Source organism: Panthera uncia, chromosome F1, assembly GCF_023721935.1.
Source record: "Panthera uncia isolate 11264 chromosome F1, Puncia_PCG_1.0, whole genome shotgun sequence".
NCBI classification, from domain to species: Eukaryota; Metazoa; Chordata; class Mammalia; order Carnivora; family Felidae; genus Panthera; species Panthera uncia.
This window is the reverse complement of record NC_064813.1, coordinates 39,175,881-39,198,171: the sequence shown is the minus strand read 5'-3', so window position 1 is coordinate 39,198,171 and position 22,291 is coordinate 39,175,881. Positions and strand designations below refer to the sequence as shown.

The following is a 22,291-nucleotide window of genomic DNA, read 5'->3' as shown; positions in this document are numbered from 1 at the left end:
GGGGTAGGGTTTTGGGCCCTAGCCTGGGCCGAGGTATAGGACGCACATCCAGATGCGCGCAGCTGGCCGCCCGCCCGCCCCCTGGCCCCAGACGTGTCTCCTTGCCAGAACCCCCACACCCGGGAAATCCGACTCGCGCTCCCATCGGGGATCCACAGAGGAAGTGGAGCCTCAGTTCGGCTCTGGGGCCAAACAGCCCTCACATCTGCTTTCCCCACATCTGTCCTCTAGATCCGGGCTCTCACTGGACTCTCCCCTAGCAATGCTGGATGCTCTCTCGCCAAGCACAGAGCACAACACAGCTGAGGTCTCCATCAGCCCCAGATTGTGCCATATTAGGATTCTGGGCTTTAAAAATAGAGGAAGCTAATAGGCTCTATTTCTGAGAACGTGTGAGCGCCACACCATTGTCCAGTCTCACCTCAAGCAGGCCAGGGCAGAGCCTGGGCTCCTGCCTGGTGACATCTTTAAGAAGATGCACTTTAGCCACGCGCATCTGGAGGTAGGCCAGCCCTGCACATCTGGGCCCAATGCCCCCTAACAACCTGGCCAAAATCTGGAGAGCCCTCTCGGGAGGAGGAGAAAGAGAAGGGGCTCCGCTCTCCCCCACCTTCCCTTGCAGCTGACCAGGAGAAAGCCAGGGGTGGGGCGGGGAGGCAAGACTTACCCAGCATCTGGCTGAAGAGCAGCTGCTCCAGGTCTCCCAGCACGGTCACCACAAGCTCGGGGTCCACCTTGAGGAAGGCGCGTTCCTCCTGGCCCTTGGCGGAGGGCACCGGCCCGGAGCCCTTTTGCGCCTTGGCCTTGCTGGAGAGCAGCTCGTCGTCCGACTTGCCGTCGTCGCTCACGGCTGCCTCAGGAGCCTTGCTAAGCGGCTTGACCTCGGCGTAGGGGCCGCGCGGGATCCGGCTCGGCTTTCCCAGGCTGGGCGCGAGGGGAGCCAGGGGGGTCTTGGCGCCGCCCGCCGGGCTGCCCTTTGCCTGGAAGAGCGAGTGCTCTGACTTGGACAGCGTCTTGGACATAAGCGGAGCCTCGCGGCCTTTGGACCCCGCCTTGCCCAAGCCCTTGGGCGCCTTGGCCATATCGTCGCTCCACTCGGGCTCATAGAGCTGCAGCTTTTTCTCCGAGTCGGTGAGGAACGAGAGGTTGGTGAGCGACTTCTGCTTGCGCAGGTTGGAGGCGGGCGGCCCGCCGGGGACTCGGCTGTCCACGCTGCCGGACTTGAAGACCTTCAGCTCGGCCGCACTGGCCTTGGCCATGCCGCCACCGCCGCTGGGCGCCTTGGCGCGCTTGGGCAGCATGCCTCTGCCGTCCGCCGCTGCAGCCTTCCTACCGGCGCCCCGAGGCTCGTCCGCGCCCTCGTCCCCGCCGCCGCCGCCGCTCAGCTCCACCTCGGGCTGCACGCTCTTGACGCTGCTGCCCAGCATTCTGCCCGCGAGGAGCGCATGGACGATCCGCGCGTCTGCAGGCACGGCGGGGGCGGGGGCGGAGGGGGGGGGGCGGGAGCGCAGGGAAAAGGAGGCGGGGGAGGGGAGGGGGAGAGAAAGGACGGAAGAAACCGAGGAAGATGGGGAGAGGAAGGGGGAGGAAACGAGGGAGGAGGGAGAAAGGCGAGCGAGGGCGCAGGGGAAAGAAACGCAGGGAAGGAAGCGGGGAAAAGGAAAGAGCGAGGAAACCGTGGAGCGATGGGGCGGGGTCGGAGGGAAAGGGGCGGGGCGGGGAAAATACAAATTAAAATTTACAAATCAATCAAAGGAAGAAAGGAAGCACGGCAGCTCCACGGGCGCTCAGAGGTGCTTCGAGGCCCGGATCCCGGCCCTCCGCCTGCCCGCCTGTCAGTCCTGCGGGCAGAGCACTGCCGGGCAGCGCCCTCGCGGCACTCCGCCCGCCAGCTTGAGTAGAGGCTGCAGGCTGCAGCTCCGAGCGCAGGAAGAAGGGGAGGGGAAGGCGGAGGAGCAAACAGGAGGAGGGGAGGAGTGTGCGCAAGGGAGGGAGGTGGGGGAGAGCGAGCGTGTGTCTATTTCTGGCTCGGAAGGGGGTGGTATTTGCTGCGGAGATCCAGGGGCGGATGAGTAGGGGGTCGGGGGTAGATAAAGGATCCCACCAGTTTTTCTCCTGGCTTTCCACGCGGAGGTGGGACAGGTTCTCCGAGGGCACGGTAATCTCCTGCCGCGCCCAGAGTGTGGGGGGCCGTGGAAAGGATCTCTTGAGGAGATGTGGGGCGCAGGGAAAAGGGACTGAGACCGGGCAGCTCATGATGCAGGAGGAAAGGTGGGCTCGTGGGGTCCGGGAGAGATGTTGGGAGAGGGATAGGGGAGCAGTAGTATCCAGGTTGCTGGTTCCCCCCACCCTCACTCCAAAACGTTGCGGTTTCCCTCCTGGAAACTCCGGGTACCATCTTACTTCAGTCTCGGAGGTTCATGGCCGCCCTCCTGAGGTAGGGGATACTTCCTGAGGTAGGGCAAAGGGGATGGGACTGATGTGGCCGGGGAAAGACAGGCTCAGAACTCACTGGGGAGGGCATGGAGGAAACGACCAACTCTTGGGATCAGGAGACTAGGTTCCCGTTCTATTGACTGCATGACCTTGTCAAAGTCATTGTGCCCCTTTGGCTTACTCTCTTCTCTTACAGTGATTATAACACCAGCTTAATGGGCAAAAGGACTTTGGAACCGTAAAGCGCTTTGTCAAACCTAGCAAATCAGTTGGAGGCTTAGGACGGGTCCCCTGCCAGGCTGATCTAAAGTGGGACTGCAGAGCAATTTAAAAAGACGACATTTTCCTAGCCCCTTTCCCCCCCTCCCACCTGGGCTCTGGGAAGAAAGATTGGGTCGAAGAGACAGAGACCAAGAGGGTTGGAGCAGGCAGCAGTTTGCCCAGAGCTGTCCCTCAGTAGAGGGCGACACCACCCATTTTCCCACCATGGCTTCCCAAGTCAGCACCAAGCTGCCTGAGCAAATGGTTCTGAGGCAAGAAAGTGAGGGACAGTGGGAACGCAAGCTGGTGCAGCCACTCTGGAAAACAGTAGGGAGGTTCCTCAAAACACTAAAAATAGAACTACCCTAGACCCAGCAACTGCACTACTAGGCATTTATCCACGGGATACAGGTGTGCTGTTTCGAAGGGACACATGCACCCCTATGTTTATAGCAGCACTATCCACAATAGCCAAAGTATGGAAAGAGCCCAAATGTCCGTCGATGGATGAACGGATAAAGAAGATGTGGTATAGATATGCAGTGGAGTATTACATGGCAGTCAAAAAGAATGAAATCTTGCCCTTTGCAACTACGTGGATGGAACTGGAGGCTATTATGCTAAGTGAAGTAAGTCAGTCAGAGAAAGACAAACATCATATGACTTCACTCATAGGAGGACTTTAAGAGACAAAACAGATGAACGTAAGGGAAGAGAAACAAAAATCATATAAAAACAGGGAGGGGGACAAAACAGAAGAGACTCATAAATATGGAGAAAATACTGAGGGTGGCTGGAGGGGGTGTGGGAGGGGGGATGGGCTAAATGGGGGAGGGGCCCTAAGGAATCTACTCCTGAAATCAGGGTTGCACTATATGCTAACTAATTTGGATGTCAAGTTAAAATAATAATAAAATAAAATAAAATAAAATAAAATAAAATAAAGTAAAGTAAAGTAAAGTAAAATAAAATAAAAAAAGAAAGTGAGGGACAGGAGAGAGCAGAGGGGGTGTCTCTAGAAACAAAGCTTGTTCTAGGAGGGGTAGGCCCCAGATGGAGCCACACACTAGGGACTGCAAAGCCCTAAGAACTCTTTTTTTTTTTTTTAAGTTTATTTTTTTAGTAAGCTCTACACCCAACATGGGGCTTGAACTCACGACCCTGAGATCAAGACTTGCATACTCTTCCAACTGACCCGGCCAGGCACCCCAAGAACTCTTTGCCAGAACGTGCCAGCTGTCAGATTATCTGCCCACCCCATCCCCAACCTCCCTCTCTCTAGCTTCCTGCCTGTCTCCTTAGACTCTAAAGAACCCTGTGCCTGAGTCTCATGGTTCACCCCCTCTCCTAGCACTAATCATCACAGCCTGCCTGGTGTGAGAGGTATTTGTGTACATGTCTGCCTCCCCCACCAGCACTGGAGCTTTCTGCATGCAGCACCGTGTCTCTCACCACCTTGCATGGAGCATCTGGGTCAGTAAAATGGATTTGGAGGCCCAAGCGCTATACACGGGGCCTGTACCCTGTATGACCCTTGGGTCCTGATAGTGTCCCCAGAACTCTGCCTTCCATAATCCTAGGGCTGGACTGAGATGCCACAAACTCTGCAAGGACAGGGATCATAACTAAGAGGATGTGCTTACCACAGTACCAAGAACACAGAGTTCTCAAGCAGAGGGGTGTTTGGTAAGAAACATGGGCCCTTGGCTGGGCCTCGATTGATACGGAGAAAGATGGAGATTCTGCCCTGAAAGAACTCGGTATCTAACAGGGAATACAAAAGAGACAATACAGATTTGGGGAAACAATCATCCTGACCCTGTGAAAAAGCAATGTCACATACACCAACACATTCATCACAGATAGGCAGACACGGGTCCCTGTACATTAATTACAGGGATGACAAGAGGGAGACTGAACCCTAGAGAGCAGGAACCCTGGCTGTCTCATTCACTGCTGTAATCCCAAAGTCCGGTACTTCCTTAGTAGGTGCTGGATACCTGTGAGTGTAACAATAAGAGACTGCTGGCAGGCAGGACAGGTGGAGGAGGTGGTGAAGGCTTTCTAGAATACTAAGCAGTATAAGTAAGGAAAGGGTTCAGATCAAGAGAGCAGGAAGCAGGAGGTTGTCCAGGCTCACGCCCTGAGGCCTCAAAGGAGCTGAGGAAAGGGGCTGGGTGCAAAAATTTACCAGAAGGTCCAGAGGGCACATGCAGACCGGCCTCGGAGTCTGTGTCTAGCGCTTAGGAAACTCGGGGGTGGAACCAAGGCTTGTGATTTCAGATAGGAAATGACAAGCAATAAAGATCTGGTTCAAGGGACTTAGGCGGTATCATGTCAGAACTTGCCCCGGGCACAGAGAGTGCCCAAAGGAGGAAGCCAGTCTTGAAATTTTCTCTCTGGGCACACGTGAGGTACTCGTGCTCATGCCCAAACACAAGATCCCAGCTCAAGGAAGGGACTGAGCCTGATCGATGGTGCCAAATCTCTGGATAACCACGCCCTTTCTTCCCCCTCCTGTGGGCCACCTTGAATGAAACAGCAAACAATCCATCGCTTTTAAAGCCCTCATCCTTGGGGCGCCTGGGTGGCTCAGTCAGTTAAGCGTCCGACTTCAGCTCAGGTCATGATCTCGCGGTCCGTGAGTTCGAGCCCCGCGTCAGGCTCTGTGCTGACAGCTCGGAGCCTGGAGCCTGTTTCGGATTCTGTGTCTCCCTCTCTCTGACCCTCCCCCTTCATGCTCTGTCTGTCTCTCTCTCTCTCAAAAATAAATAAACATTAAAAAAATAATAATAATAAATAAATAAATAAAGTCCTCATCCTCACTCCGAGGTCAATTCCCTAATTTGCAGGACACATACTTAATTCACAGGGGAACCTCACCTTTCCTAGCAATTCAAGAATCTGGGGACACTTGTTCTCTGATTGACCAGGTTACAGTAGCCCTTGCTTGTTGTCTCTAGGTTCTTTCCCTGCACATAGAATCATCTCTTTAGCGGACAAGGAGAGAGTGACTGGTTGCCATCGGACCGAAGAAACATTATTTTTGCTGTGGTCCGTTCCACCCAGTGCATCCTGCTGCAGGCAAACTTGACACGTTCTCCCCGAGGTTCATTTGGCCTCTGTCTCTGGTAGGTTTGTAGCTTTGCTCCTGGAAAATTAATCTTCAGGATTGCCATGAAGCGCTTTTCCACTTGTTGCTCTGTCACCTGCACGTCCTCGTCCCCAGAGGCCCACTGCCCCTGATCCTCCTTTCTTCCAGTCATCTTCCACCCTCTCTGGTTCCTGCATTCCAGCCTGGTCTGATCCTCCTCTTTATTCCTCTGTGTTCCTGTGCCTCCTCTCGAGGGATATCCTGTGCCCCAAACCCCAAGTCCTTTCTTTTCCTTCAATAAGCAGCTCCTGAAACTCTGCCTCCTTCAAGAAGATTGTCCAGAAGTGAGGCGCTTGCCCCCCTCCGCCCTCCCCTCTAACTCACTCCTGCATGAGAGGCCACCTGTCAGCTTATGAGATAGAAAACACCTTCCATGCTCATCTCATGAGTTAATTCAGTGCTAATCCCCTTGAGTGCTAGTCCTCTCTCATCCGCCTGGTACTGCTCATCTTCCCGCCGCCACTCTCTAAAGGGCAGGGCCATGGCCATGTGGTAGCCTCTTTAAATAGCCATCTTGGGATTAAGCAACGGACTTCGGCTCAGGTCATGATCTCACGGTTCATGGATTCGAGCCCCGCATCAGGCTCTGTGCTGACAGCTCAGAGCCTGAATCTTGCTTCAGATTCTGTCTCTCTCTCTCTCTCTCTCTCTCTCTCTCGCTCTCGCTCTCTCTGCCCCTCCCCCCACTCACGCTCTTTCTCACTCTCAAAAATAAATAAAATATTCCTTAAAAATTAAAAAAAAAAATGTCACCTTGGCATCTTGGAACTTTCAGACGCTCCCTAATGCGACCTTTCCCTCTATCTGGTTCTTTTTTGATTCCTTTCACATCCCTTGAGTTTCCCACCATCCTCTACTGCAGTGGGAGCCTCTGCTGCCGTGGCAACAGCCATTCCAGCATCAGTCGATAAAGCCAATATGTGCAGAATGTTTCCTAGAGTGATTCCTAAAAAGAGAGGGACCTGCCCTGTCACACCATCCCCAAACCCGCCCCGAGCCCCTCCCACTCTGCCATTTCCTCTTTCCCCAGCTGCAGAACAGATAGGCTGGCGATGGTCCGATGAGAGAGATCCTATGTGATGAGGGAGAGGCCTGGCTGGGCAGGAAGTGGGTATTGGTGATGTCAGTGCCCTGTGGAGGGCAACTGGATCCTGCCCAGTCTCCAAAGAGGAGGTGGGAAAAGAGGCTGGTTTGGAATCATGAAAAGTCCCCAGGTCCCAGCTCCCCAGAAGCACTCGCCATCCCACTCCTCTATCTCCAAAGGTAATAGCAGTTTCTGTGATGGGGTGGGATGAGTGATTTGACCACATGTGTTGACCAAGAACTTAAAGCAATCTGGGGAATGAAGATATAGGCAGACAGCCAAGGAAAGGCTTGCTGTGTGATTTTACATTCTCACACCATGTGCCGGGAAACAGATGCAATCCAGGTTGTCTGTGGGGGGTCTCCTACCCATTGGACTGGGGAGAGAGGAGAGAAGAAGGTAGAAAGAAGAGCTTAGGCTGCCTCTGCCATGCTGACCTTGAAAGGTGACCTTGGGAGAAGAGGGGATCTGAGGGAGGGGATAGTGGGCAGGTGAGTCCACACGTGGCTCCCCCAAGGGCCCAGTCAGAGCAGGGAGGAGGGAAGAGTTTTCTTGATATGAGCTCACAGTCATGATCTGGAGAGCAAAGGCTAGGCGCCTAGTCACATGGCTCTGCAAGCCTAGCCCACCCACCTGGGGCCAGGCCAACCGAGTGACAAGCACCCTCTTTAAGTCTGCCCTGCTCAGATCCCTGGGATGAGGTTGTTTTCATCACCTCCCTAGCAGATTCCAATACCGACGTCTCTGTGGAAAGTCCTCCAGCATTGCTCCTCACCTCCTTCTGCCCTTTTCTCTGCCGTGTCACCCCCCCTACGTCATTTCACCCATCAGTAGGGACCTCCGGGACGCTCAAAATGTGCACAAGGCCAGGCTGGAGGCTGCTGGCCTAGCTGATGCTCAGCACAGTCTTGTCTGCGTCCAGAGAACCAGCTCCCCATTGCTCACCTCCTGTTCAGTGCCTTCCATATGCCAGCCATGAGGAGTGGTGGAGGACAGACCCAAATGCCTGCCCTCGTGGAACTCCCATTCTAAGGGAGACACAGGCATAAATTAGACAGCAATGTTAGCTACTGCAAAGTTCTTAGGAATAAAACAAAGCAGGAAGGGGAATATGAAATATCCAGGAGCAGGGGGTTGAATTTTCGATATGATGGCCAAAGAAGACTTCAGTAAGAAGGTGACATTTGAGTAAAACTCTGAAGGAAGAGAAGGAGCAATTTATATGGCTATCTGGGGGAGGAATGTCCAGGCAGAGGGAACAGCCCAAGCAAATGCCCTGTGGGAGAACGCGCCTGGCCCATCAGAACGACTGCAAGGAGACCAGCGTGGCTGGAAAGGAAGGAGGGGACCGTGACGGGCAGTGAAGTCCGAGATGTAACTGGAGGGCAGTGCGTGGAGGGCCTTCTAGGTCATTACGAGGATGTGGCATTTTACTCTGAGTAGGATGGAGAGTCACTGGCAGGTTTGGAGCAGAGGGGTGACATGACCTGGCTTCCCCCGTCAAAAGGGTCACTTTGGCTGCTGTGCTGGGCCCATGGGCAAAAGCAGTCACAACAACCGAGGTGAGAGAGGACAGTGGCTTGGAAGTGGGTGGTGACTCTGGTTATATTTTGAAGCCATTAGCATTTGCTGATAGACCGGGAGTGGGTGTGTGGGACTGGTAGGAATTGAACTTATCCCAAGGATTTTGGCCTGGACGATCCTAAGACTGGACTTGCCATCAATCACAAGGGAAGACTTTAGAAGCAGCCGGTTTTAGAAAAAGGATTGGAGTCTTCTGTTCTCCCTGGCCCTTCCCGAGGCCAGATGGAACCTCTAGGACGCCTTCTCCGACCCTCTCCACACAGTTCGCCGCAGCCACTTTAATAACTTCCTAACCTCCAGCGCCAACGTTTTTTCTTCGCTCATTTGTGTTTCCCAAGGGTCCATCTTTGGTTGGGTCTACCGATGATGGATTTTTTCTCAAAACCCATCACAGCTCTTTGCACATAGTGGGCTCTCAGAAATAGCTGGAAGATGACGACCGATTAAGTGAATGAATGCGTGACTCAGAACAGATGTGTGGGGGATTGTAAACAGCGGTGACCTCTCAATACCCCGTGGCGAGAGACACTGCAGCTGGTGTGCTGGAATGGGAACCAGGCCCTGGGATGATGGCCCGGCAGCGTCTTTTCTTCCTTCTCTGCAGCCCTCGGGCCACAGGGAGGCCAGCAGACCCTCTCTTTGCCCCTTCAAGGGAAGCTCCGATTCTTCAGGGGAATGACCTTGGGACATAGCACAACTGAGGCCCTCTCCTTCCCGACATCTCTACCTCTGCTCTACTCGGAGGCATGGGGAGAATTTTGCTACACCTCTGGGAGACAGAGGCAAGAGTAGACCAGGTGTCCTCACAGCCCAGGCTCCCCAACACATGTGACAGTCCCCACTGGAATTTGAGATCCACCCTTCACTGCCATCTGCAGAAGAAAAGGGCCAGTAGGCATAGTGGTCCAACCTGGATGTGCCAGCTTACTCACACCTCCAAGGTCCTAATCCAGGAAGCCTTCCCAGATTGATCCACTTGCCTCCTCCCAGCCTGGGCGCTACCTTTGCTTTGCCAAGGCATTGGTAGTTGTGCCATTTCTATAGATCCTGCAAGGCCCTGGCTTGGCCTCTCTGGTCCCCAGGAAGCTCTCTGAGCCCAAGGGTTGGAAATTTTTCTTCTGGGCCACAAGGCCAGGAGTGTAAGCTCGGAAGAGATTTGCTATTTGCCTGCCTGTTGGAGAAAGTGAGGCGCAGCAAACCAAAGGCTGGGAGTGGAGCCACAGGCCTTAGTCTACCCTCTGGCCTATCTCAGGGAGAGAGAGCTTCTAGGAGGGTAGAAAGGCTGAGATTCTAAACTGTAGAGTTCCTCAGCATTCACAGCAGCCTGGATGCATCTCCCATAAGCCTCTATGGCAACAGGATGGGGATGCAGCAGGCAGGAGCCTACCTGTTCTGTGAAACGGGAGGGGCAGACAGTAGGCCCTAGGAAGTCACCTCTTATCATACAAGGAAACAGGACCCGAGCGTGAAGCCCAGTGTGCCCGGTTGCAGGACAGGGCTCTCCAAGGCTGAAACCTGGTGGTCTAGAGGCCAATGAGGACCTCACACAGCACTCAAGGCCTTCGCCACTCTGGCTCCACTGCCTGGTAACCTTGCCTTTTCATGCTCTCCTGCCTGCCGTCTGGTCCAGGCCTAATCCCACCCCTGCTCCCTGTAACCTGGAAGCCCACTGAACCTGAGGTCTGCATGGGGGTCTAGGAGTGCAGCCACATTAAAACTGGCCCACAGAATCCTGGGAGTGGGGACAAGGTCAAAGGATTACTCCCGTGGTGATCTACAGCGCCACCTGTCCCTTGATAGTTCACCTCATGACCTTTGTCCTGAGGTCACTTCCAGTGGACTTGGCAATACCAAAAAGTCCAGGATCCCTGTGGAACCTCCCTATTCTCAAGTCTTGGGGGTCCCGATTCTCTTCTTGACTTGCTGGGTGGTCTTAAGAGAAAGCTTACATTCCCCATGTAATGAAATGTGTTCTCATTGGTCACGTAAGAAATTAGGTGGAAAATCTCTACTCCCTCTGCTCATGGCCTTAGAGCAGGGGAAGGCCGAAGGAAAGCACCTAAGCTAGAGTACTCTGAAATGGCACTCATTTAAATTTTTTTAAATGTCTGTTTATTTTTGAGAGAGAGACAGAGACAGAGTGCGAGCAGGGGAGGGGCAGAGAGAGAGGGAGACACAGAATCCGAAGCGGGCTCCAGGCTCCGAGCTGTCAGCACAGAGCCCGACACGGGGCTCGAACTTATGAACTGTGAGATCATGACCTAAGTCGAAGTCGGAGACTTAACTGACTGAGCCACCGGGGCGCCCCTAAAATTGCATTCATTTAAAATTAGATCCCTGTGCTCCTCGGGCTAATAAAGAGACCGGGATAAGAAGTCTTAGATGTTTCCCACATGTGTTTGGCTTTGTATGTCGCCATGGCAATTGTCCCAGACACATCCATTGGGGTGTTCATTGCACACTGGGCTCCAGATGAGCTCTGCAACACCCAGGTACATTGCCCTTAGACCAGGACCAGCCCAGATCAGTTGTCATGGCAACCTCAGGCCTGTGAGGGGGAACACCAGGCAGGCGAAGAGGAGGGTAGACTGTATATGTGCAGCTGTGCCCATGTGTTGTCTGAAGACACCCGAATTGCCTGTGTGCATGTATCCTGTTATGTGGGCAAACCTAGAATCAAATCCGACCCGCCCATGCACAGTAGATTGTTTTAAGGTCATTGAATCACAACGCTGAGTGGAACCTCAAAGATAATTTACTCTATGTTCTGCTTTAGAGCAGAACTGACCCATTTGTAATAAATCCTATTACCTTACTATAGGCCAAGGAAACCCAAAAACCTGATGAGAGAAACACGTAAGGTCCAAACCGAGGTTGTCTGGCCAACGCCATGATGATATCACCCCTGAAGATGAGAGCATCTTAATCTGTGTTCACAAACCAGATTCAGAAGGTGCATAAAACCAATCATCAAATATGAGTTTTGTGTTGTGACTATGTCCCTTTGCCTGGGCAGCCATATCATAATGCTAACCAGGTTCTGAAAGAGGTTCTTGATGCCAAAAAGTTTTTTAAAAACCCCAACAACTGTAGGAGTAGGGAGAGACCTTTGCCCACCTGACCCAGAACCAGCTGGGGAACATTGTCACCACCTTGGAGAGAAAGCCACTCCCGTTTCATGGCTGTACACGTTTTCAGTTGGCACCTCTGTGGTTTATCAGAATTTTTGTTAGGCTTTTAAACGAGAAATTAAACAGAGGAATGCTATGGATGCATATTTCATTGAATTTTAATAGAATAATCACTGGCAATTACTTAGCTTATAAAAATTGCTCCGCAAATGTTAAGAATATTCATTCGCGTGATGGGTGGGAGTTTCAAAGCATGATGAGAACTTTGCCTTTCACACAGCCTGATTTCATCACAAGGAGCTTACCACCACTGTGCTTCTTCCTGCCTCCATGGAAACCCAGATTCTCAGGCAGGAAGGATGCCCTGGGCTCCTTGGGTCAAGCTCCTACCCCTGTGCCAGTCTTTATGTGAACACGAGGGCTGCCCTCCCTCCGCTTCTAAAGGGGTAGAGCCCTCCTCCAGCTGGGAAGTTCTCTTATCTATGTGACCTCGATCATTCTCACCACACTTATTTCCTTTTCCAGCCCTCTGTGGATGTGGAATGATTTTCTGGAGAGAAGGGACGACTGAGACTAACCCTTTCTCTGTCCTGTCGCCCTCCCCCCAAAGGGCTTGGGGATGACCCCATACACACTGACCTTCCCTCTGCCCTGACTTTTTAATTATCTTCAGCTCTCTCTGAAGCACAGGACTCCCACAACCCGGGAGCCACACACAGGCAGGCGGGTTTTTGATTTCTTCCGCCTCTTAAAGGACTCAGGACGAGGAATATTATGACTGGGGTAATTCTCAGCACTTAATCTTCCCGTTATTGTGTCTGTGTCGCCTCACTCTCTTCAACTGCCTCTCCCAGAGCTCCTTCCCTGTAAGCCTGCTGGGCAACCTTATTGTTGGGGGGGGAAGTCTCTCAGTAGGAGACCCTAATCCTCTTATCAAGGGGATGGGGAGGCATATGGGGAGGGGTGGAGACGCTGTGTTCCTGTGTTCCTGTGTTCCGGTTTCTGTCCATTCAGTGGTGCCAGAGGGAGGGACTAAAGCCCTGGGCCTTCCCAGGGAGACCCTGTTTCTGGGAAGTTATGAAGAACATTGGCCAGCCTTTGCTTAAAGGGGTGGGACAAAGACCTGCGAAGCCAAGGCTTTAGGGCAACACTGAAGTGGGGTTTCTCCGGATTGGTCATGGAAGTTTCTATCCACTGGTTCAAGGAAGGGCAGTCCTGGAAGTTTAGCAAATGGTTCAGGGTCCTTCCTCCTCCCAGGGCTGAAATGTCTAGCAGCCCCACAGCTCCTGGGCTAACACTTTCGAGTCGTTGTGGGGTAGTCGGATCTGGAGAGATTCCTAGTCACCAGGCCGACCTCCCCCGAGTTAGTATCCTTATCCTCAGGACCTTCCTGTGGCCCGCAAGCGCACGGAGAGCTAACAAATGGCCAGGAATTCTCAGGAAGAACTAAAGCAGTTCATCTCAGTTGGGAGAGTTGAATCTCCAGAAACCTGCAGGAGGAAGCTGAGTCTAGGTCAGACAGGTATGGAGGTATAGGGGTAATTCTCTAGGAGAACCACGAGGGAAAGTTTCCCACCTTCCTCTTCTATTCATCTACTCCAGCACTGAAGATTTGGGGTGAAGCGGGCGGCCCACAGACTGCTGCTGTTTGTATTCTCATGGGGTGCCATGAAGCCAGAGTTCTGGCCTGGCTTCTTTGGGATGTCTTTGGGATGGGAGACATATTCCAGACTTGGGGCTTCTTCAGGGCCATCATGCAGATCACATACAGCTGCACAGGCTGTATACTGCACCGTTCCAGACTGCTACATACTAAGCTCCACAAGGGCAGAGGTCTTTGCCTGTTTTGTCCATGGATGTTCCTCAACTGTCTAGAGCAGTGCCTGGTGCATTGTAAGTGGTTATCCCACTGCCTCTCCCAGCCTCCCTGGGGCACCTCGGGACTTGGCAGGGTCGTGGCATGTATGGCTACGAGCATGACCTCTGAAATCGAGCTCTCTGGGTTCCAATCCCAGTCAGACCACCTTAGGCACATCACATAGCCTTTCCTCATCTGTAAAGTGGGCATGTTAATAACAGCACTCCCCTCAATAACAAACAATACCAAACATGCGTTAAGCACTTACTGTTACTGGGTGCTCTTCTAAGCACTGTGCTTACACTGGTGTTAAGTCCTCACAAAACCCTAAGAAGAAGGTACTATCATCATCATGGAAGCACAGAGAAATTAAATAACTTACCCAAGGCTGCACAGTGCCAGTGGTAAAGCTGTGATACAAAGCTAGAGTTGTGCCAACTCTCATACAGTTTTTAGAAGGGTGGAAGGTGCTGGGGCACCTGGGCAGCTCAGTCGGTTAAATGTCCAACTCTTGGTTTCGGCTCAGGTCATGAGCTCAGGTTCGTGAGTTCGAGCCCCGCATCAGGCTCTGTGCTGACAATGCAGAGCCTGCTTCGCATTCTCTCTCTCCCTCTCTCTCTGCCCCGAACCTGCTCTCTCTTTCTTAAGATAAATAAGCTTAAAAAAGGAAAAAGAAGGACTGAACGTGCTTATTGGCAGTGCCTGATTCAGAGGAAGTCATAGCAAGTGTTAGCCACGGCTACACAATATTATTATTACCTCCCTTCCCAGCTCCTAGAAATCTACTTGGTCCCAGACGGCTACCCTGTTTATCCAAACAGGGCCTCCAGGGGCCCCTGAACTCCCGAGCCTCCTCCGGCCTACAGCAGCATGGAGCCGCCTGAGTCCTGCCAACATAGCTAATGCCATCTGCCCCTGAACTTGGTCTGTGTTTTCTAGTCAATTGTCTGCACGTCCTCTCTCCACGGATGGCTGGGACATCAGGCTCAGCTTAGCCCGAAAGTCCCCAGAGGGCAGGGAACATGGCGGTGTGAACTCAGCATGAAATGACACAGGTTTGGGATGACAGAGAAGCCAGTGACATCCCGGGGCTTGCTCACATTGAGGGGATGTCAGTAGGACTGTGGCTCACTGACCCCGTTTCCTTCCCCGTCATTTGGCGGAGGTTAAGGGAGAACGCGTCGAGCTTGAACAGTGTGCAGCCGACACAGGGAGTAAAGGCAGCAACGGGAAGGCAGGGGAGTAACACTAGCAGAGCATGACTTTTTGACAAGCCTGGATTCAAATCCTGGCACAGCCCCCTAGCTCTGTGTCCTCGGACGGGCGATTTCATGCAACCTCTCTGAGCTGGAGTTTCCTCATCTATAACACAGAACAAGAGTACCACCTACAAAGGGCTGTGTAAGGTGCTTATGAAGGACTTTATGTGAAGGATCCAGCACTGTGCTCTGCACACAGCAGGTGTTCAATAAATGGTAGGCCTTGTTACCATCTGGTCATTTGAGTGTTTGGGACATTGGAAGGCAGGGGTCCCGGCTTCAATTCACCTGCTAACTAACCAGGCAGTCTTGAGTCTTGAACAAGTCTGTTCCCTTCTGAGCCTCATCTCTTCCCACCGAAAATGAGGCCATATCTGGGTGATACATGAAGTTCATTAGAGTTCTGACTTCCTGTGTTCTTTGATTCCAAGTCATTCGTAGCCCTGGGGTACTTGGATTTGGCCTGAAGCTCCCAGAAGAGCCCAGTGGGCTTGCACCACTGTGCTGGAGCCACCTTTAAAAGCCCAGAACAAATTCCTCTCCCAGAGTCCAGTGACCAGACCTCTCCCCTGCCCTGGCGGAGGGCACACCAGGTTTGCAAGTTTTCTCAGAAGGGGACTCTATATCCCCATTCTTAAATCCACACGAAAACATGAAAAACTTAATTATGGCTTAAAGATGGCGTCAGCTCAACAAGGGAGAGGAAAGGAGAAAAGCAAAACAACCCCAGCATAAGGCCAAACTCCACACTGCCCCTCCCATTCTATATATATCAACCCTTGTGTGAGAAGCAAGGCAGGGAGGAGGCTCTGGCTTGTTCCCCAATGACACATGCTATGATGAGAGAAGATCCCCTCATTATGTGTCCACTTAGCGCTCATTTAAACATGCCACAAAGTGGAAGTAATTAAGGAATCTGTGTCAACCTTGGGGCAACCTCTCCTAGTCCTCCTGCACACGGCCTCACACATGTGGGCACACAGAAATGTCAGCACTGGCTTCCCTTGGCTTTCCAAATTAAGATCTGATGGTGGCCTATGCAATGTTTTTGTGCTGACTGTTAGCAGATGGGACCAGCACAGGGCCCTGACCAGCACAGCCAGGTGAACCAGGACTGGGTGAGGGCACACACACCAACGCCCATGGGCTCGGGGCAGAACACCTTCGGGACATAGGAAGGCCAACCCCAACACCGCTGTTTGGTACCGAGTCATCATGGGAAATTCTCTTCCTGTTCTACAGAGCTTATTCCACCTCGTTTGGATTTTATCCCCAGGCAGCAGAGGTAAGAAAGTAGTACGAGGCTGGGAAAGGTCTTACCCTTTTCCTGCTCCCCTCAAGGTTTCTGTGTCCGCCCCCCCCCCCCCCCCCCCGCAGATGCCTGGGTGCCAGAAAGGACCATATTGGGAAGAGGGCAGAGAAAGCCTGCTTGCTCCTCCTCAGCCGGCAAGAAACAGGCCCACAGAGGGTAGATGATTCCATAACCACTGACTTTCGATTCCTTCCTCACTCACTCAATTCACCATTTCACCAAACACTGACCAGCAGGCACAGTGCTACGTCATGGGGAACAAGATGGACTCACAAACAAGAAGGACATCTGAACCACAAAAGAAAGCAGACCGGCCCCTTGTCGTCTACAAATCGATATGGGAATCACAGGATCGATAACTGAAATGACTGGGCTGGGTTCTGTGAATGACACCGATATAGGATATGGCACTCTATTCTCCAAGGCACCCAAGTATCCTTCTACAAACTGGACAGCATAACCCCGGCGTTTTCCTCATGCTGCAGGGCCTCGTCAGGGAAGGACTGACTGGGCTGTCCTATTGACTCCTACAAGGGCAGGTCACCGGGTCACTGGGGATGCCAACAGATCCTGTGGGTCAGGCTCACTGGAGCGAATCCTTAGACTATGAACGCCTTGAAAACAGGTCAAAGTCGTATTCATCTTTATACATAAATGCCATTTCAAATTTTTAAATTATTTATTTATTTTTTTTTTAAAAATTGGGGCACCTGGGTGGCTCAGTCGGCTAAGCATCTGACTTCAGCTCAGGTCATGATCTCGCAGTTCATGGGTTCAAGCCCTGCATCAGGCTCTGTGCTGACAGCTCAGAGCCTGGAGCTGCTTCGGATTCTGTGTGTGTGTCTCTCTCTCTGCCCCTCCCTGTTCATGCTCTGCCTCTCTCTCTCTCAAAAATAAATAATAAATCCTTAAAAATTTAAAAAAAATACAGGCTCCATGCCCAATGTGGGGCTTGAACTCACGACCCCAAGACCGAGAATGGCATGCTCTACCGACTGAACCAGCCAGGTGCCCCTTATTCATCTTCTACCTTTGGGTTGAGCACGGTGTTTGGCACAAGACAAACACCCACTGATGGTTTGTTGGTTGAATGAAAGGAGAAATGAATGAATGAGTCACCACATGCTAGGAGTGAAGTTCAGAGGTAGGGGAGCAGGGCATAAAACGGAAGCCTTCCATTATCTCTCGTCTCATCTGTTTTCTTCAGGCTTGAGTACAGGCTCCCCTACAAAGCACAGGCAGACCCCAAATCTTTCCCTCCATCCAACCCTTCAAAGAGCTTGGTATATCGTTGGCCGAGATGGGTCACCATGACGACCAGCCAGTGCAGGGCAGAAGCCGTGCAGTGAACCTTGTTCCTCTTCCCCAGGAGCCTTGGAGGAAGCAAGGGTTTCTCACTTTCTTTATCACCTCCAGAGGCTCATTGGCACCCCACCCCGCAGCGGAACCCAAACCAGCTAGCTGGGAAGGATGGTCTTCCGGCTGACAAGCCTGGGGGACTCCTAAAGCCAGTCTGCAGCAGACGCTAAACGTGAAAGTCCTCTCACAAACTCATCAGATAATAATTAGGACCGAGTGCCTGGTTAGGTGGAGATCATTAGCCTCCAACAACGTGGCATACACATAAGGAAGCCATTACACTAACAAAACTGCAAATGTAAAAATAGAGCTCCACATAGTTTCCTGGTTACCACATTCTAATTCTGATGGTTTTTCAGTGCCAGTGAAATTTGGTTTCCTTTGTCCCCCGCCATGCCCTGGTTCCTCTGCGTGTGTACTTGTTGTGGGAGGCAATGGCTTACTTTCTAGATGCCCAGTCTCTACCCCCGTAAACCTCTACAAGTCTTGCCATGGAATGCGTGTTGCTGCTCTGTTTTCAGGGTCACAGTGGTCCCAAGACCACTGCTGGGGCCCAGGCCAGCAGAAGCCTCAAAAGGGCCCAGCCCCCAGCCAAGAGGAACACCCAACCACAAGCATACAGGGGACAAGAAGGCAGAAATGGCATGTCCAATGACAAGGGTCAGGCTGTGTTCTATGCCCCAGCTTTGCCCACCAGAGCAAAACACTGAGACGAAGCTAAGACAAACTCTCTGGACAATCCCAGGTTTGCCAAAAGCAAGCTCATTCTCTTCCTGGGGCAAGCAAAGGATAGGTAGAGCCGGTGCCCGGCAGGATGGAGTCTCCTGTATCTCTCGTGTGCACCACAGTCACCCTCTGGGTATTTCTTAAATGTTGCAAGAAAATCAGCACACACACCCAAACGCTGCGGAGAGTTTAGATTCTGACCAATGTAGTGCCTGACAGGCATTCACCCATCCATTCATTCACCAGTCACTCATTCAGAGACACCTGCTGAGCACCTGCCGTGGGCCAGAGGCCAGACTGGGGATGCACCTGGGAACAAGCAGTGTCTCTGCACTTACAGAATATCACTGTATCCGACTTTCAGGGGTCTTCTTGGTGAGTCTCACATTCTGGCTCCTGAGGCTCAGTCACCAGGACTACAAGCATCAGGTGACTATAGGTCACTATGTTGTGACTATAGGGTGCCACAGGAAAGATGATATGTGTGGGAGCGGCCTGTGAAAAGTGGTCCCGGGAGAGGAAGCAGTCGTCAGGCAGTTAGCCAAATGGCTCTGGACACCATCGCTGGTTCCCAGGACACCTTCGCTGTTCATCTGGGCTTTGCTTGGAACCTGGCTCTTGCGTCTCAGTCTCCCAGCTTGTTACTTTTTTGTCAGGCCCTCGGTGGCTCCCGAAACCGACCCCTGGATAAACAGGGCACCCACTGGCCGCTTTCCTAGCCTGACTCTGAAGTGCTGCTTGATTTGATGGACCAACCCTGGGTTGAGTCAAGCATGGCAGAAACTCAAAGTGCAATTCACAGGTTGACGTCTCATGGTTAAGAGAGGGACCTGTTTAGCAAAGTCACTTCTTCCACATGGGCAGTGGGGAGACATCTAGTCCAGTGGCCTCTCCACCCCCAAGAGGAAGTCTTTCCCCCAGAACACTTACCTGTGTAGGAGAAGCTCTCCTCAGTCCCACCAGGGGGGCCAGAATAGCCATCGAGGGCCCAGCTAGCCTGGGGGACGGGACCAGGTTCCTGGTCTGTCTGAAGCCTGTGGGACAGAGAACGGGTGGTCACTCATAGCAGGGGTTCTCCTGGCCTCAAAGCTTCTCCAAGGAGCTAAGGAAATCCCCTTGGAGCTCGGATCTTCTCCTCTGCTGTGCCCTGCACCCCTCTGGGCTGGACCCTCCCTGGCAGGCACGCACACGTGTGCACTCCAGCACGCAGCACGCCTTGGGCAAACTTTGGCCAGTGGTAGGGGCTCTGGGGGGGGGGGGGACTCCAGAGGGCACGGGGATGCCCGATGCCAGTCACCCTTTGGTATTCCACCCATTCCCAGGAACACAAATCACCCACAGGACAGAGGAAACCCAGGCCTCGGGTCCTTCCTCCTGCTGCGATCCCTGCCTTCGGGCCATGCCTGCATTATAGCCATGCACACACAGAGGGAAGAGCTCCCTCTGAAGCTGAGGTCACTGACTCCTTATGAGAGCTCAGGGGGCACACAGGCCTCCTTGGGCTTGCTCACAACCCGGGGGAAGATGGAGGGGTAGGCTTAGTTGAGGTCACAATGACTCCAGGAGGATAAGTTCATGCTGGGCCAGTGTGGCAGCAGGAAGGAAGGGTGAGGTCTCCGGGCACCAGCTCCCAAGTGCATGCAGACTTCTGAGCACAACCCTAACTGTACAATCGCTCCCAGGAACAAAGGCTGTGGGAGCTTTTATTATAGGCAATTACCCTGGGCTCTCAGAGCTGGCCCGCCCACCCGTCCGCCCGCTGTCTCCAGCTAAATGGACCCTTTGGCAGCTTGGTAGGAGGGGGAGGGGTGAGCTGTACACGCAGGAGGGGAAGTTGACGGCTGGTCCTGGGGACGGGGGCTGGGTCAGGGGACCCTGTGAGTCTCCAGTGCGACTGAAATTTCATCTTCCTCTCTCCAGGTTTTCCTTTTTTCAACCTAGATGGCTGGGCCTCTGGGCTCAGCTCTGTTGTTAACTTGCTGTGCAATGCAGAGCAAATCTTTTCTCTCTCTGGGTCCCGCTTCCATCATGGGACAGAAGAGATGACCTCCAAGGCCCAGATCAGTCTGACAGTCCAGGGTTGTGTGAGGTGTTTGCTGCCCCTGAATGGCTCTTTCTAAGCCATGCAGGCAGTATTGAGTTCTTGTGTGTGTGCAGGCCCCTAAGGTGGGTGCTTGCAATAGAGCTGGGTGGGGGTACTCCGAGAAAGCAGGAGACCTCATCTTGCCCTGGGGACTGCTCAGTATGATGGGGTCACTCACCACGTACTACCATCAGTTCAATGTCAGCCTGATGTTTGAGTATTATGGGGATAAAGAAAAGCTGAAGTCGCTTGGTTTCCTGGAAGAAATGAGTATAGATCTGGGGTTTTGAAGGAATGCAACACACTGCTGAGAAAGTAATAGGACATTCAACTGGGGAGAGGGAATTCTATACAGTGTATACATGTTTCACTGAATAGCATTGTATATGTAGAGCTAGGCACCGCCTGACCCAGAGCAGGTAGGCAGTAACTAGCGTTAGAAATACAAATAGTTTGAGGTGCCTGGGTGGCTCAGTCGGTTAAGCGTCCCTGGCTCAGTCGGTTAAGCGTCCGACTTCGGCTCAGGTCATGATCTCGCGCTCTGTGAGTTCGAGCCCCGCGTCGGGCTCTGTGCTGACAGCCTGGAGCCTGCTTCGGGTTCTGTGTCTCCCTCTCTCTCTGGCCCTCCCCCTGGTCATGCTCTGTCTCTCTCTGTCTCAAAAATAAATAAACCTTAAGGAAATACAAATAGTTTGGGGCACCTGCGTGGCTCAGTTGGATAAGCATCCAACCGAGGTCATGATCTCACAGTTCGTGAGTTCGAGTTCTGCGTCTGTGCTGAGAGCTCAGAGCCTGGATCCTGCTTCGGATTCTGTGTCTCCCTCTCTTCTCTGGCCCTCCCCCCACCCTCCCCCAGTCATGCTCTGTCTCTCTCTGTCTCAAAAATATACAAATAGTTTGGGGCGCCTGCATGGCTCAGTTGGATGAGCCTCCAACCGAGGTCATGATCTCACAGTTCACGAGTTCGAGTTCTGCATCTGTGCTGACAGCTCAGAGCCTGGAGCCTACTTCAGATTCTGTGTCTCCTCCTCTCTCTCTCTCTGCCCTCCCCCTCTCTGCCCTCCCCCACTCACACTCTGTCCACTCTCTCTCAAGTAAACATTTAAAAAAAAATACAAATAGTTTGCTCTCATGCTTGTTAGAGCTTGCACTGGCCCAGGAACACTGAGGAAGGCAGCCTCTATCGCTCTAACCTCAGTTGATTTCACACTTTCATCTCTGCCTGCCTCCATTCTCCCCCCCCCCCACCCAAACTCAGCCAGAAACCCCAGTGTCTCTCCTCTGTCTCTCCTCACTTTCACTTTCCAGCCCAAATGGACAGTTTCATCTATGTTAGAAGTTGGCTAGAGGTTGAACCTGAGAGAAGAAAACCAGTAACCCTATCCTGACACCATTGCCTGTACCCTCCTAACTGAAGTCTGATCAGAGGAGGGAAGGAGAGAACTGTTAGAAAAGGAAAACACCCGGCAGTTGGAAAAAGGCAGCAACAGGGTGGTGATCCTTTAGGCGGCCTTTTTCCAGGAGAGCAGAGGAGAAGGAGGTTGAAGACCTGAGGAAACCTGAGGGAACCTGAGAGAACCACAAGTATGAGACCAGAGGATCTGGAGAGCAGACTGAGAGGCATTTATGCCTTTTCTGGGTCCAGCGAGCAGGGGCAACCAAAGGGAGGCAGCGGCAGGTCAGAGAAGAGGCAGGAGATGAACTTCATTGGGAAGGGCCACACTCAGATCCTAGGAAAGAGATGGTTATGGGCAAGGAAAAAGATGGCTGATGGATTTGTTCCCTGGAGAAGCAGGTCAGGCAGGACAGGCTGGAGACGGGGAGAGGAGCATGATAACCTCTCTTCTGTGATCAGCTGGAGCTTTGCAGAAGGCCAAAGTAAAGGCTAAGGTGCTGGGGGGTGGGGGCAGGAAATTTCCATGAAGACAGGAGATCTGTGACTTCTAGGGAGCAAATGGCACCTCCTTGGCTATGAAACTTGCAAAGGTAGCCCAGCCTGGCCCTGGGCAGCAGCTCCAGGTCCCACGGGGCGTACCGGGCTCCC

At 52.7% G+C, this 22,291-nt stretch overlaps 1 protein-coding gene across 4 annotated transcripts in view; it reads right to left on the bottom strand.

Annotated features, from left to right (window-relative positions):
- Positions 1-22,291, bottom strand: part of NAV1 (neuron navigator 1) — a 244,343-nt gene that overhangs the window by 146,728 nt on the left and 75,324 nt on the right. For all 4 annotated transcript variants that reach the window (XM_049634335.1, XM_049634332.1, XM_049634333.1 and 1 more), the window contains exons 3-4: positions 19,095-19,198; positions 668-1,462 (exon numbers count right to left, since the gene is read on the bottom strand). In XM_049634335.1, coding sequence (XP_049490292.1) covers positions 668-1,462; positions 19,095-19,198 — 899 coding nt within the window. The remainder of the gene's footprint in view (positions 1-667; positions 1,463-19,094; positions 19,199-22,291) is intronic.